This window comes from Mus musculus, chromosome 7, assembly GCF_000001635.26.
Source record: "Mus musculus strain C57BL/6J chromosome 7, GRCm38.p6 C57BL/6J".
In the NCBI taxonomy this organism is placed as follows: domain Eukaryota; kingdom Metazoa; phylum Chordata; class Mammalia; order Rodentia; family Muridae; genus Mus; species Mus musculus.
Window position 1 is genome coordinate 12,192,491 of NC_000073.6, and position 17,194 is coordinate 12,209,684.

The 17,194-nt window shown below is 37.3% G+C and overlaps 1 protein-coding gene and 1 pseudogene across 1 annotated transcript; both read left to right on the forward strand.

The window, feature by feature from the left end:
* Positions 1-474: 474 nt before the first annotated feature.
* On the forward strand, positions 475-1,401 carry Vmn1r80 (vomeronasal 1 receptor 80). The gene has a single exon (NM_134204.2). It carries the CDS (start codon positions 475-477, stop codon positions 1,399-1,401), a length of 927 nt encoding a protein of 308 aa, NP_598965.2.
* On the forward strand, positions 9,202-9,940 carry Vmn1r-ps64 (vomeronasal 1 receptor, pseudogene 64; annotated as a pseudogene).

Consider the following 17,194-nt stretch of genomic DNA (forward strand, 5'->3'; position numbering starts at 1 on the left):
TAAAAAATAATGGCATGTCTTAAAAATTCTTTCTTTGAAAATAGACCCCAAATCATTGTGTTTGGTCAAAAACAATGAAAATGTTAACCATTTGGGGGACATGCTATTAGAGAAAGGGTTTTTCTTTGTAATTCATTGCCTGTCCTGGAAATAATTCTGTAGATCAGGCTAGCCTCAAATTTATATGTTTGTCTGCCTCTATCTCTTGATTGCTATGTTAAAGGTAGTGCAAAAACTTGTCTAGTGAAAACATTATTCTTCAGTAAATATATCCAAACTTTTCCATTTAATAATAGAGAATATTTACTTTAATAAAGTGTAAAGCTTTAAATATTATTCAATGGGAAAGTTATATAAATGCAATGAGGTGATAAATATATTATTTTAGCTAACATCAAAAATAATGCAATCTTATAACGTATTTCTAGGATCTCATAACAATAATAAATTTATTTTCTTTTATAATAGAATGAAATGGCCTTTGAAAATATTGCACTGGGAATTTTCCTCTTCTCCCAGATTACAGTGGGAATGATTGGCAATTCCTCAATACTATTTTATTATGTCATATTGAAATTCACTGGAAAACATTTAATGCCCAAAGACCTGATCATAGAGCACTTGACTGTTGCCAATTGCCTGTTTATCATCTCAAAAGGCATTCCACAGACACTGTCAGATTACGGATTAAAAGATTTCCTGGATGATTTTGGATGTAAATTGATAATGTATATTTACAGAATAACAAGGGGGATGTCCCTTTATGCTATGTGTCTATTGAGTTGCTTCCAAGCAATCACAATCAGCCCCAGCAACTCCAGATGGATGAAGTTTAAACACAGAGCCACCAAGTACCTTGGTCCCTCTTGCTCACTTAGCTGGCTTGTGCATTCATTTCTAAACATCTTGACTCCGGCAAGAGTGTCAGGTCCAAGTTACAGCAAAAATACAACTAACAGGATGATTTATGGTTACTGTTCATGGTTTGCTTCAGGCAACTTTGCAACTGCACTGTATTTATTCTTGCTGTGCTTCTGTGATGGACTGTGTCTGGGTCTCATGGCCTATTCAAGTGTCTCCATGGTGAGTATGCTCTACAGACATAAGAAACAAGTCAAGCATATCCACAGGGCTCAAGATTTTTTAAAAGTCTCTCCTGAAATCAGAGCCATGAAAACTATCCTCATCCTGGTGTGCACCTTTATCCTCTCTTACTCATTCTCCTCCATGGTGGCCATCGTTACGGCCTACTCCAAATACCCAGAGCTTTGGGGAGTGAGTGTATTTACATTTCTAGAAATATGCTTTCCTATATTTTGCCCCTTTGTACTCATCAGCAATATGAAACCTATTTCCAACCTGTTTCTACCCTGCTTTCATAATAACTTTCTCAAAGAATGACATGAGACCTCATTGTCTGTCTTTTTTGTACATTGGCATAAGTTGTTTTTTTTTTTTTTTTTTTTTTTTTTTTTTACTTTGTGCAATGTTAACACAGCATTCTAAAAATATAAATCTTTAAATAACTGACTTTTATATTACATAGAATAGTTATTTTTCATGGTATTTTTACAAAGTTTAATACCAGATATTGAGCAATTTTTGAGCATATATAATGGATTATCATATTATACAAAATGTTATCTGTTAATAGTCAAAGTAAGGTGAACATAAAAAAATAAATACTGTGGGGAGACCAGATATTATCTGATGGCTCAGAAAAAGGTATATGCTTGTTTTTGTTGTTGTTGTTGTTGTTGTTGTTGTTGTTTGGTTTGGTTTGGTTTGGTTTGGTTTGGTTTGGTGTGTATGTGTGTGTGTGTGTATTCTTGTGTGCAACATCATTTTTATTTTTTTATAAATGGTTATTTTTCTTGCATATATGTTTGTATGCAACATGTGTGAAATAGCTGAAGAGTTAATATCAGGGCATTGTACCATTTAAGGCATTAGTGAACAATAGTTTTGAGCCACCATTGAGATGGAAATAACACCTGGGCAGTTGGTGCTCTTAAGTACCAAGAATTCTCTCCATCTTCAAAACATTTTGATACTTTAAAACTTTAATTTTGCATATGTTTGTGTACATCACACACACACACACACACACACACACACACACACACACACATACACACACACCATGCATGTCTGCTGCCTACAGAGGCAAGAAGAATGTGTTGGATCCTCTGGAAGTTTGAACCCCTTAGAAATTTAATTACACGAAGTGGTGAACCACGGTGTGTTTGCAGGGAACTATACTCAGTTACTTTACAAGAGCACTACATGCTTTTAAAATGTGAGTCAGTTCTCTAGCTTCAAGGCATTGCTTCTCATTTATGGGTGCAGGACTATTTATTCATCTTCTATACCAACAATGCAATGGTATCACCCTGATTAAAATGGGCTCTTCTGCCCTTAGTTGAACCTCACTGGAATATCCTCATAGTCATATGGATGATGAAGGCTAACAATCCCAAGTACATATTGTCAGCATGACATTCCTACATATGATTTTTAACTATAAAAATCAATCTTTTAATAAAAGTCTATATTTTTAGGTCAAAATGGCACAAGCATTCCAACTTTAAAATGCATAATTAATCACAAGGAGATAAATTTATATATACCACAATTTATGGAAGAATCCCCAAAAAGAAACAACAAGGATGCATATGTATACACACACACACACACACACACACACACACACACATGCGTGTACGTACATACATGCTCATATACATTTCTGTTTATGGGGAGCCACAAACATTTATGATCATGATATATTTTAATCATTCCAGAAATGGATGAGGGAAAATGGATAAGGATGGACCAGGGATGGAGATGTGGGGAAAGATAACTAACACTAAGAATCCATGAAAATGCCATGTGATAGGTCTGTGAATGTCTGTCTGTATGAGTGTTTCTTTTGGGTTATGCTATACGGAATATTATGTTCATCTTAGAAGCCATAGGTTACCACCTACAAAGCAACTTGTGAGATGCCTCCCTTGAGTTTTTGGAGAGCCCCCCCCCCCCAAACAATAGAGATTATTGCCAGTGCTGTTAGTTACCAACTAGAAATTTATGGCAACACCCTCTTGCTGAAGACAACACATGCTTTGGCCATGAGATGTGACAAATCAAATTCATATTGACCAGGCTGTTTCATCCTTGCTGGGTTCATTCCATCCCACATGAGATGCATTCAGGATTTTGGAGGAAGGAATTCATTAATAGTCTTAGTCATCTGTGAATACTGTGACCTACAATATTGACTGTCCTATTAAGTAAAATACTCTACTTGTTACATTGGTAACACAACTATTATTACACTAAGCAGCTACTTTCTATTTGGATTTGGTGCTTGATTTATAGTAACAGATTTCAACTAATGACTTGTAAAGACTGGAAAACACTTCTTTCCAATGGTCTTAGGGATTGAGTTACTGCTCCATAGAAATATTAGAGTTGTGGCAACAAAAATAAATTTATGAGTGCCGGTTCCTAAGACCAGATGGAATATGTGTTCACAAATGTTTGTGACCCAAAGACTGAGAACCACAGCTCTTGAGAACACCTAGTGCTGCAAATTGGGCCAAGCATTCATAGTTGGGAAACTCATAGGCACCATAAATGCCATTATTTTCATAAATGGATATAGTTTCAAACTACTCCAAATTTTGTACCTACAGTTATCAATTAATGCAACACTCAGAACTTATAAGAGAAGTTTCTGTGTGCTATGAAGGTAGTTACCACACTGACAAAATTGCAAAGAAAGTGTGACTCTGTATTGCCCAATCATGCATGGGATATCTATGTCATTCCCTTCCCTAAAGACTCAGGTAACAAAATGGTAAATAAAATGGAGATTTTCAGAGAGCCAGATATGAGAGAGGATCAGACAAAAACTGTATCTATTGGATATATCAGGACTACTGCACTCATAAACTCACATCTGTTGGTGCCTGCATAAACACACACACACACACACACACACACACACACACACACACACACTATTATTAGGCCAGTCAACTTTCTAGCATGAAGCAGTGGTTCATGACACTCCAGCCCTAATTAAGGAGTTATTGACAATTCATGACTTCTGGGCATGGAGAGGCAAGTGTTTCATAAATGTTTGGGCCCTAGGAGGTCAGCCAAGTACTGAATAACCTTACACACCGTTGAATATATGTGTAGTAGAACTTGTGATGGGTTATAGAAAATAAAATGTATGAAGCTTGGAGAGTTAGGAATGTAGAAATATATCTATAGAACTTAGGAGGATTGTCAAATGGGTGAACACAATCTAAGTGCATTGTATACATGTGTGACATTAAAAGAATTTGGAATCATTTAAAAGTACTCCAATAGCCATAATCTGTTCTTAAGCCTATACAGGAAAACAGCTGTGTATTATAAACCAATTACAAGAAATTTCATAGCAAAATAATCCCAGCTAAGAGGCTACACATTTAACTATCAATAAAAATTAGTTCACAGACATTCAGTAGATTAAACATAGTTTATAAAGAATGACAACTGCACAGTAAAAAATTAATCTGTCCTTTAGAAAATATGGCTTGAAGAAAAAGGAGGACTATTTAGCATATCTTTTTCCTTTGTGATTCTCAATTTAGTTGTTCTTCAGAGTTAAAAGAAATCCTCAAGGATGTCTGGACATTGGGAAAGGCTCTAAGATGCCCCACATTTTAGCAAGACCATGCAACAAACTTTATGTTTTTAACTTTAGCTATTTGTTCCTTCTGCATCCCTCTTTGTAACACTGTGGATTCACAACGATGGTTCTTTCCTAATTCCTTCTAATTGCTTGATTGTATTTGTTACTGTGATTTGGACATGTTTGCACTGACACATAACTGGTGGAAAGTAATTTAAAAGTCAGTCATTATGTAGATGGTGTTATGGATCTCTATTTGAGTTTAAAAGCACTCGTATCAGCAAATAACATGGAAGAGAATTGGTCAGGTTCAGAACCAGGCAGGGTCTAACAGTGAGTGAGGAATGCCACAAATAGAGTATCAAATAGAGTTTTACAACAAAGTAGTCTTGGAATTGGCATTTATCTACCATGAGTTATGATTCTGCATTCTCACATATGGCTCATCCCATAGTTGTAAAATTTTCCTGTTTTCCACAGTTATGGATCCCAAATGCTTCAGTGAACAAGGTGTAACAATTGGCAGTGGAATGAGGCAAAGGACAGGAGGCACCCAAGAGGAGTCTGACGCACAATACAGACAAGACAGAGGGTGGACCAGGCTAATATTTCTCCACAGAGAGAGAGAGATGCATGTGTTTCCTTTGGGGGAAACATGATGGTTGATAAACATTATGTGAGGACTGTGGCCTGGTGAAAATTAAAATGTTTTGACCAGATTGAGTAGATTTTTATTCTCTTTTCCTTTACATTCCTTTTCTTTTCTTTTCCTTTCTTTTCTTTTCTTTCTTTCTTCCTTTTCTTTTTTCTTTCTTTCTTTCTCTCTTTCTTTCTCTCTCTTTTTTTTGCTGTTTTAAATTGAGAATTTCATGACTGACACAAATTCCATTAAACTGTTTTGTAAGATCCAGTCAAGTGTCTAAGAGCAGAGGCAGTGTGCATTGGTGGAGACAAATGTAGCTGTTGGACTCATTTCAGCCAGGTATGAGTTCTGTTGAGGACTCATCAATAAATTTACAACCCATCCCCAATTAAAGCTAGTATATCTAGGGCGTCTTTGTTCAAGAGTGGTTGTCTATGGCTAGTGATCATTGAGATGGACAAAGAATTTTAAATGTTAGGAACAAAGCCTAGTCACACAGCAATGTGAAGTGACAGTTGGGAGAGAAAGGGGCCATTGACAGACTAATGACTAGACATGGGGGATGGGAAAGCCTCAGTACCTGAGAGTGAAAATTGCAGATTCACAAGATTCCAAGACAGAAAGCAACGATTGAACATATTAGGCCAGGACAACAAAATGGCAGCTACTACAAAATTAAAGTTGAGATCCTCAGAACTCCAGACAGAAAATAACAATTATGAATTATTGGGCTGGATTCTAAATTAGGAGCTTCCTCTAGAGTAGCAGCAACCACCAGAATCACAATGTAGAGAAGCCAAGGGTTCCAGCCACAAAGTAACAGCTATATACCCTGGTGGCAGCTGAAAAGCAACATAGATAAATAGATAGATAGATAGATAGATAGATAGATAGATAGATAGATAGATAGATAGATAGATAGAATCTCCAGTCTGAGATCAGGTCCAAGTCTATTGTTCTTCCTTTACATGTTGCTTATATTCTTTTACTTGAAGCTTTCTATATTCTTTCTTTGTTCTGCATATAAAGTGATTTAATTATTATATGGAGAAGGGATTTTCTTTTCTGGGCCTGCCAATTTGTTGTACTTTATAAGGCCTTTCAGTTAAGTAAAATTTTCTATATTAATTTTTGAAAATATTTTTGTGCCTGTGACATGTTAATAATTCCTATTATTATTAAACTTGGTCTTTTCACAGTGTCCCACAGGCGCTGGATGTTCAGTATTATTTTTTATTTTATTTTTTTTAGATTTAACATTTTCATGACCAATATATTATCCATTTAATCTCAGTACCTGAGATTCTCTTTTATTTCTTGTATTATGTGGGTGAAATTTGCCTCTGAGTTTCCTCTTCAAACTTCTAAATTTTTCATTTCCAGATTTCCTCCAGTTCAGGTTTTCTTGATTGATTCTATTTCCACTTTCATGTATTCATTTCCTTCCGGAAATTGTTTGTGTTTTTAAAGACTTCTTTAAGAAATTATTCATTTCTTGTTTAATGACTCCTACTATGTCCATAAAAGCTGTTTTGAATTCATCTTTCCTTCCTTCCTTCTTCCTTCCTTCCTTCCTTCCTTCCTTTCTTTCTTTCTTTTTTTTCTTTTTTCTTTTTCTTTTTTTTTTTTTTTTTTGTTCATCTGTGTTGGAATCCACAGGGCTTGCTGTAGTAACAGGATTACTGGACTCTGGTGGAGCCACATTGACCTGGCTGTTATTGTGTTTTACTCTGTGGCCAAGGCATCTGGGATTGGGAAAATTGTAATTCTATGTGTTAGCATCAGGCCTTTTCTTTGTTCGGTAGATTTTTTTTTAAACTCAGCTTCTGTATCATCCCTGGGTCTTAGGAGGGTGTGGTAGTTGTGTATTTTCTTGTAGTAAGTTCTTCTGGAGTTCTGATAGGTGTGGCTACTGGTGGTTCAGGGTAAAATGTATTTCTGGGTGTTGGGAGATGATCCTTATAAATGGGAATTGTTTATAGGTTGGATTTGAGAAGGTCCACAGAAGGGAGGAAATAATGACATTTCACCAGGACGATTTTTCCTCTAGGAATGAGGGAAGTGAGTGAGGAGAAGCCACAGTAGAAGGTCTTCTACAGAATTGGGAATGAGACTGAGAGTCTCTAAAAGTTGGTGGCCAACTATCCTGCTGTATTCAGCAGTGAACAACAAAACAAAATGCCTCAAATGATGGATGTAGAAGGAAATGAATGACAGTGTACGTTGTTCTCTGAACATAAAATGAACACCATGCCACAGTGTACGTTGTTCTCTGAACATAAAATGAACACCATGCCAAACAAGCACCCACACTCACATATTGACACATACCACAGATGCACAAAAGATTAAAACAAGAAGATCAGATTTGGATATATTTATATCTTATTCACATTCTAATGTAGTAATTAGGTTTTTTGAGTCAAGGAATTACTAATGCTATTTACTCATAGCTCCACTTTAGGTACAAACTCAGGAAGGCATTTATCTGATTTCAGTTTTGTTGCAATAATCTATGAACTACAATATCATTTCTTTGAAATCCTTTTTGAAATTTAAGCTTTTATATATTAGAAAAATTATTAGGAAAATACTGATTTATTGCCAATATCATGATTGCCCATTCTGAACTGTGGTGTATCTAGTTGTTTATTTAATTTTATTTTTATTTAAAATGTTCATGTCTCTCATATTTATATTAGTAAATACTGCATGTCCATAACAATTGACTTCATTATGACATTTTTGATGTGTATATAATATATTTTGATCATATTCATCATTTTTTAGATGTGTAGATAATACATTTTTAGATGTGTAGATAATATATTTTGATTATATTCATCACCACAACATTAACCACTCGTCTTCATACTCTCTAATTTTTGCTGATTCTTCTCTTATTCCTAGTTAATCTCTCTTTTACTTCCATGTCTTACTTTTGTGTGTGATTCAATATGATGGTCATTAGGGCTGCTTACAGAAGAATGGCTGAAGAATAAATTTTAAGGGAAAGGTAGTTGTACCAGCATATATAAGTTGATAGGCTCATTCCACTGGAGAATTTTCATAGATAATCACAGCTGCTGTGAGTCCAGTGGCTACATGATATCAAGAAGACAGCATCGTTACACACCACAACAATCCAACCCTTTCTCTGCCCTCATGTTCATACTTACGTTTTGTACTTCTTGAAATATAAAATTCAGTGCACTTTAGCACACTTAAATTATAGAACCATATTTTTTACTTATAATTCACACATCAAGAAATAATATTAAAGTTTTTCATTAGTAACAATTATGGTTCATTTAACTATGTATTAACATCATAAAACTCAATTTTAAATGGAGATAATCTGGTATTTATAAAAATTATATTTTATTTTTATTTTCCTTCATGTTTACATATGTGTATGTGTGAATTATGGTATGTGTGTGTACATGCTCAAAAGTCCAGAAAAGGGTGTGGAGTTCACTAGATCTGGAACTCCTATTGAATGACTTGTCTGACATGGGTGCTGGGAGCTGAATTGGAACCACTAAGTCATATCTCCAGCTATTACTTTATTTCTTTATTTCTTATCCTACTGACTATACAATGACAATCTTACCAGTTGCAGTTTTGCTGACTGGCATTCTTTTCCCCAAGAATGTGCCCCATTCTGCTGCTGGTTAATGCCAAATTGTCAACACATAACAAAAAGTTTTCTCCAGTGGCCAACTTATCTTCAGAGACTGGAGGAAACACAGGCCCAGGAGCTGAATCAGGAGGACAACAGACAAAAAATAATAATGTTCTTTCTGGGAATCAGCAGAAGTCTTCCATAAACTCAGATGCCACTTGTTTGCTCTTTTAGTGTCCTGACATTTATAACTATGGCTTGAAATCTCTCCTCAATAACTTCCTATGTAAACTTCCTGTGTATTCCAGGGAATTTCCCTGTGTAGCACATGCCTCTTCAGCTGCTACCAAGCAATCACTATTAGCCCCAGCAGCACAAGATTGGTGAAACTTACACCAAGAATCATCAAGTGCATTGGTACCCCCTGCTCATTCAATTGATTCTTTCTAAACAAATCTGATTCTAAACATAACTGCCATGAGAGTGAATAGTCCTCATAAGAGCAGGAACAACACTAACAGATTCAGTTTTGAATGCTGTACTAGATTTCCTTCTGGAACAATTGCAACTTCACTGTATTTGATCCACCTTTGCTTCATTGATGGTTGGTGTTTTGGGTCTCATGACCTTGGATAGTGTCACCATGGTGAGCATCCACTACAAATACCAGGAACAGGTACAATATACTCACAATGCCTAGTATTGCCCTAGAGTTTCCCCTATGTCCAGAGCCACCAAGTCCATCCTGATCCTTGTGTGGACTTTTGTCTCCTGCTACTCAGACTTCTCCATCCTAATTTTTTATGTAGTATTTTGTGATAATTCAAGCCTATTGGCTGTAAAAATATTTGTATTCAAGGAAACATGTTTCCTTGCTTTCAGTCCCTTTGTTCTCACCAGTTATAAAAATTCTGCCACTAAGCCATGTTTACTTCACTGTAGGAAATGTAAATTTTTAAAGAATTGTTCCATGTTCTGGTAAGTTACTTTCTCTACAATAATCATGCTCCTTCATCCACCAAGGCTCTCTCTCCTTTGTGGACCATACACTGATAATTACTGCTGTTGCAAAAGAAACTGCATAAAATAATGATTGAAACCATTACAGATGCTGCAGCATATTGCATTGATTAATTTGGGATCCACGTTTTCATTCTAGAAACTGAATTTTGGATATATCCTATACTAAACAGTATAGACTTATACCTGAACAACCAGAATGTTTTATAAATAATTTCACAATAGGAACAGCCTTGAGCCTGGGCCCTTCAACTGAATGACTTACACAAAGGGTATAGGCACTGTCAAGGTTCTAGGAATTTCAGCTGTCTGTAAGTAGCATCTTCATAGAACTCACTATTGGTATTAAATATTAATTGCTAATCTACCCTGTGATAGCATTCACCACTTGAAGGTGTCTGTGAAATGTGTGCAGTATTAGGCAATACCCAGGGTTTACCTTATGTATGTACAAATTATTTCAAATATTTTAATTATCTTTTCATGACATATTGGTTGCCCTGAGAAAATACATCAGATGGACTGAACTTTTCTGATGGTTTAGGCAAATTTGCCTTGTTATACGTTTTAATCTTGAAGTGAGTATTTTATTGTGTTTCTGTAATTGCAGAAATTTGGGAAGAATATTGTCAAGAGGTAGGGGATTCATACAATGATTTGGTGCAGAGAAATAAAGCACTTTGGAATTGCTGAATAGGCTAAGATAGCTTTCACAGTGCTGGCAGGTACTGTGTCAGTGAAAGAGAAGAGAAATTAATAGTCTTCATGGTGATATGAATAGGAATAATCCCCATAGACTCACATGTTTGAATGTTTGGTTACCAGCCTTCCTACCATGAAGATAATGAAATAAATCTGTGAACTTTAAGCCAGTCCCAATTAAATGTTTTTCTTTATGATTGCCACGATGTCTCTTCATAACAATAAAACCCTAACCAAGACAGAAGTTGGCACCAGAGGCTAGGGTGTTTTAAGCCGGCCCACGGCCTACATGAACCTGGTATTTCTGGAAGGCAGGCTGGGGCTGAAAGAGACTTAGATGGCAAGATAATGAAGCCAAGACAAATATTTCTCTGATCAAGGCCCACAAGTTTACTAAGAGAGTGTGCTTATAAGGGGGAAGGCCCATTCCCCCCCATCCCCCGCCAGTCCATTCTTGGTGCCTAGAGCCATTCTGTCAGCACTTGGTCACCAGGCTGGTTGCTTATTCAGGAATGTCTCAAGAAGACAGGTTCAGCCTCTCGGCAGGTAACAGAAGAGCAGGGAAGTTGTCACTTCAAAAGGAGCCAGCCAAGTCTGAAAGCTGCACTGCAGGTGGCCCCACCTCAGTGGTGACAAGATCTGTACCAGCCTGCTTCAGGCTGGGGGAGGCTACAGTTTCCCCCCTGATTATATAATAAAAATAGCTGGACCATGACATAAAATTTATTTATGCTCCATAGTCCTGCCTGGGAGTTATGGTGGCTGGTGGCCACACCTGTTTTAGGAAATCTCAGATTTTCCCGAGCCATTCTTATCCGTCAAGGAGCATACTTGCAGCTTGTTTGTGTTTATTTTACACAAACATGGCTCTGTAGTTTTATTATTAACAAGCCACGGCCTCTTGACATGTACCTCTCTGTCTTAGATTGATATGGCTCCAAAATCTGGTTGCCCATCATTGACTGTCCAGCCCTCATAGCACACCTTATTCCCAAATCAGACCAAAGCCACACTGAATATGCTTCTTCATATTGATGAATTTCTGCCACCCCCACTTGCTGGAGGCAGGGCTGCATGCTTGCTGAAACCAGGCTGTAAGGAAAGACTGACCTGCTTGAAAAACAAAGATAGTTGAAAAGCAACAGGATAAAAGCTTCTTTGTGGAATCCCAGGTACTTTATTCAGTTGCAAATTAGCAGAGATCAAGCTCGGACTCTGACCTCCCCATGTGGGGGAGCTGGCTTTGAGAATTAGCAGAAAAGCAGGAGATTCTCTGAAAGTGGAGGCTGTGCTCCAAATTAAGTTTTTCGGCTAAAAAGGATTTTTAGCCATCAAGGAGATTAGAATCATACTTACTAGAAGATTCAGGATCTGTGTCCACTTGACAAACCAGTCTTTCAGGGAGCCATCATGCTCTGTCTTCTTTTTGTGTAAAAACACAGACAGAACCTCTTCCCCAGATTAAAATGGGGTCTGGACCATTCCATGTATTAGTTAATGGGTCCTGCCATTTAACCATGGCATAAGAACTGAAAGTAACTGGATGCCAGTGGCGATCTGCTGGAGACTGACCTTTAACTTCAGTTTGCAAAAAATTTAAAATGAACAAGACAAAAGCAAGATGTGCTTTTGGTGACTTTGGGGGGGGTATAACTACGACTACATAAGATATCCAGCTCGCCCTTTAGAGGAGCTGTCAGCAAAAATCAATAGAGCATTATATAAAGGCTGTAAGGAAGTCATTTTAGGAAATATTACCTCATGTACATTTAAAATTTTTATCAATCTATCTTGAGGATAATGATTATCTATAGATCCTATAAATCTTATTTGAGCAAGCAACCAATCCTTACTGTGCTGCTTCAGCCAAGTATCTTGGTCTGCGCTGTAAGGCTGAACAATGATATCTGGCTCTTTGCCAAAATAAGTTAGTGCCTGTTTCCTTCCAAGTATGATCATCTGAGCTACTGATTCATAATATGGCAGGATATTACGTTTAGGAGAAATCCTCAAATGTATCCACATTATAGGAGCCTTTTGCCACAACAATCCTGTAGGCATATGAATTGTATTAAAAATTAACAGATGTAAAGGCAAAGAGTAATCTATAGAAGTGACAAATTATTCTTCAATAGCTCTTTCTACTTGTTGTAAGGCCAGCAATTGATTAAGTATAAGTCCTCAAGAATTAACACCATTATGTGGAAACAGGTAGGAACTGAGGACATTAAGAACAATTTTTGCACAATTTGATATGCACCTTCTCTAAAAATACCAAAATATTATCTCAAGCCATCACCGTTTCGACTATACAAAGAATGAGACTATATGGCCAATCATTCCTGTAATCTGCCTGAGATATAAATCCAGCATGGCATTGCCCCCAAGGTCTTATCCAGGCAATCTAGGACAAATTCTTAAATGTCCAAGAACAGTCTTCTTAAAAGAACAGTATTTTTCTTATGAGTTGTATATGCATAAACCACTGCAAATTTGAGAATTTATAGTATCTGAGGGATGAACAATTTTAAGCAATTGTAAGCTCTGAGATATATATTGATAAATATACAAATTAAAGCTTAATTATTCAACATTTTAAAACAGCATCTACAGCACACAATTTATTTATCTGTGCTGAAGCAGGAGAAAACTCAAATGAATAAGTGTGTGATCCAATTCACATATACTTTTCTCCCATAGAAGGGTTGTTTTTAAACACAGTAAATGGGATATATGCATGAATGAATTTATAGAAGATACAAAAGCATGCATAAAAACAATCTTTAACTCATCTTTAGGATAATGATTAACAATTTTATTTAAAATGATGGTATGCAATGGGCCAAATATCAATATTTTGCAATAACCAAATTAATTGCTGTTTGGAACAAGGAATAGACACTTTGTCGGGTTCTTAAGACACAAGTTTTGTTAGTTTTTCTAAGATATACAAATTTATCTTACAATTCTTTATTAGCACCACAGCAGCCTTAATAGGATGTCAAAACTTTGCTTTGAGGTGAACGCCACCGCAGCCTCACCCACAGCCGGCCCGCTGCCCAGGCCAAAGAGGCTGAAGCGGCCAGCCAGGAAACCCGAGCAAAGGTGGCAGAGTACCCCGAGCCCCAGCACGAAAAATACGGCCATCCCCGGCAGGGACAGGCGGATGCCCATGGGGGCAATGGTGTGCACAACTGACACTAAGTCCACTTCAGGCCCACTGCTGAGTCCGCTACAAAGGCACCTGTTCTTTGGCGCCCTCCCACACCATCACTACCCCACAGCCCTGCCCCGCAGCAGCCAGCAGCCAGCAGCCAGCCGACAGGCCCTCTATGTAGGCCAACGGTCAGCCGGGAGGTGAAGAAAGATGACTTTACATTAATGTTTTCTCTTGCCAAAGAATTGCTTTGGGCACATTTAATAACCCTAACTAAAATTAGCAGATAATATTTAATTACCATTGATTATAATTGATAACAATTATAAAAGCTTTCTTTATTTCCTGCAAAGCCTTTTATTCTTTGCCAGTTAATTTGTGTCTCTCAAGATAACATCCGACAAAGTTTTTGGTCACTTTAAGACCTTAGCCAATTAACACCTCCTGGAAGCTTTTGAAAATAAAATTTTGAAGCAAATCAATTTTCCGTTCTTAGATTTTGTGTACCATATCTTTATACTATAACTAAAACCCCAAATATTAAAAAGATATTGCCTAAGAATCTTTTCTGGAGCAACAGCTACTCCCCAGAACTTTAAAACTCATTGTGTGAGAGCAAAGATTTGAAGTAAACTTCTCTTGAGAGGCATTAGCTAATAAAATACTTTCCACTTAGGAAACAATATACACTGAAAGATTTAAACTCTTAGCTTCTTGTACAGGAGCAGAGACAATAAAAATTTTTCTTACATAATGTAAAGCTATATTAGCCATACCTAGAGGCAAAATTTTTCCAGTGATCACCAATTCACTAGAAGCAAACACTTTACAATTATCAGGATGCAAAGGAAAATAAGAAACCTTTAAACCTGTAATAACTTTGCATGAAGTAGGCAAGCCACATTGTAATAAGTTCTACAGCCTGATTGACCTTTTATAAATTTTGAATTTGAACTTTATTTAGAACAACATCTGGATAGATCTGCAACAGTGTTCTTTTAACTAATGAGAAATTCCCCTGAAGGTAGGCAAGAACTTCTCTAGGTACTGTTTGCAAAACAAAAGAAAGTCACACAAGCCCCACAGAGGCTGCTCTGAGCTTTCTTCCTCTTGCCGTGAGGACAGATTTTAGAACTTTTAAGTTTCTTTTGCAATATTAGACTATAACTACAACTTTGGGAAAGAAAACTCCAATTTCAAACAATTTATCATCTTTAAAATCAATATTAGAAGCATCAGTATCATGTTACAAAGTTTAGCTGCTAATTAATACCTATGAATGCATGACAGTGCAAATTTTAATGCTTCATTAAAGACACATTGGTTTTTTTTTTTTTTTTTTTTTTGAGGAGGAGGAGGAGGAGGAAAGGGTTTATTTGGATTACACTTCCATACTGCTGTTCATCACCAAGGAAGTCAGGACTGGAACTCAAGCAGGTCAGGAAGCGGGAGCTGATGCAGAGGCATGGAGGGATGTTCTTTATTGGCTTGCTTCCCCTGGCTTGCTCAGCCTACTCTCTTATAGAACCCAAGACTACCAGCCCAAAGATGGCATCACCCACAAGGGGCCTTTCCCCCTTGATCACTAATTGAGGAAATGCCTTAGAGTTGAATCTCATGGAGGCATTTCCTCAACTGAAGCTCCTTTCTCTATGATAACTCCAGCTGTGTCAAGTTGACACAAAACTAGCCAGTACAATTGACCCCTTAATAACTTGACACACAAACACATCACTAGTAAGCCTCAACTCTTACATTCTTATTCATCCCCAAGGTCTAAATAACTTTAAAAGTTACACAGTCTTTACATATTCTTAAAATTTCAATCTTTTTTAAAATTCAAAGTCTTTTTACAATTAAGTCTCTTAACTGTGGGCTCCATTAAAACAGTTTCTTCCTTCAAGAGGGAAAATATCAGGGCATAGTCACAATCAAAAGCAAAAATCAATCTCCAACCGTTCAATGTCTGAGATCCAACTCATAACCTTCTGTGCTCCTCCAAGGGCTTGGGTCACTTCTCCAGCCATGCCCTTTGTAGCACAGGTGTCATCCTCTAGACTCCAGATGCTTGTATTCCACTGCTGCTGCTGCTCTTGGTGGTCATCTCATGGTACTGGCATCTCCAAAACACTGCATGACCCCTTCAGTCCTGGGCCTTCAATTGCAACTGAGGCTGCACCTTCACCAATGGCCTTCCATGCCCTCTCACAGTGTCAAGCCTCAGCTGCTCTGTGTGACCCCTTCATGCCTTCAAAACCAGTACCACCTGGGTGACCTTTACATATTACCAAGTCCCGCTGCAGCAGTAGTACAACCTTGGCTATCTCTGGAACACAGCCTCTTTGTGCTTTCAGAAAACACTTCCCAGAAAATGTCACCTCAATGATGCTGGTCTCTTTTTTTTTTTTAATTTTATTTTATTTTTATTAGGTATTTTCCTCGTTTACATTTTCAATGCTATCCCAAAAGACCGCCATACCCACCACCCCCCCATCCACTACCCACCCACTCCACCGTTTTGGCCCTGGGGTTCCCCTGTACTGGGGCATATACAGTTTGCAAGTCCAATGGGCCTCTCTTTGCAGTGATGGCCGACTAGGCCATCTTTTGATACATATGTAGCTAGAGTCAAGAGCTCCGGGGTACTGGTTAGTTCATAATGTTGTTCCACCTATAGGGTTGCAGTTCCCTTTAGCTCCTTGGGTACTTTCTCTAGCTCCTCCATTGGGGGCCCTGTGATCCATCCAATAGCTGACTGTGATCATCCACTTCTGTGTTTGCTAAGCCCCAGCATAGTCTCACAAGAGACAGCTATATCTGGGTCCTTTCAGCAAAATCTTGCTAGTGTATGCAATGGAAGACACATTGTTTTAAATCTTATCTTTAGTCTACCTTTTAGGATAAGAATCATATTAAATATTATCTCAACTAGAAGTATCCTTAGAGGCCTAGTTTTTTGGCCTGCTTTATGCCACATGTTTGAAAGACTCCAAACCTGAGTTACCAATTTAAAGCTCGCTTGCTACCAATTTTATACCCTTTTAATCATACCCAATAACTTATAAGCTAATATTCTATAATGAAAACACACAGAGCATATTATACCTTTAAGACCATTAAAAAAACAAATTAAGTGGCTACAGGAATCTTATAAATTTAGACCAATCAAAGAATTTTACTTTTTCTAGCTATATTTATAAGATGAAAAGGCACTTTGTAATTTGCTAAACACAATAATCATGATTGCAGAGAATTTTCTAAGAAAAAAACCAACTATCAGCTTTTTTGCCTTAAAACTAAGAAGCTGCAGACTCCTTTTCTTTAAAAGCAGTTTTTTTCAGCAGGCACTCTGTTGCT

Bases quoted from the DNA above. Each gene is read 5' to 3' on its own strand.
- Vmn1r80 (NM_134204.2), top strand. From the start codon at position 475: ATGGCCTTTGAAAATATTGCACTGGGAATTTTCCTCTTCTCCCAGATT.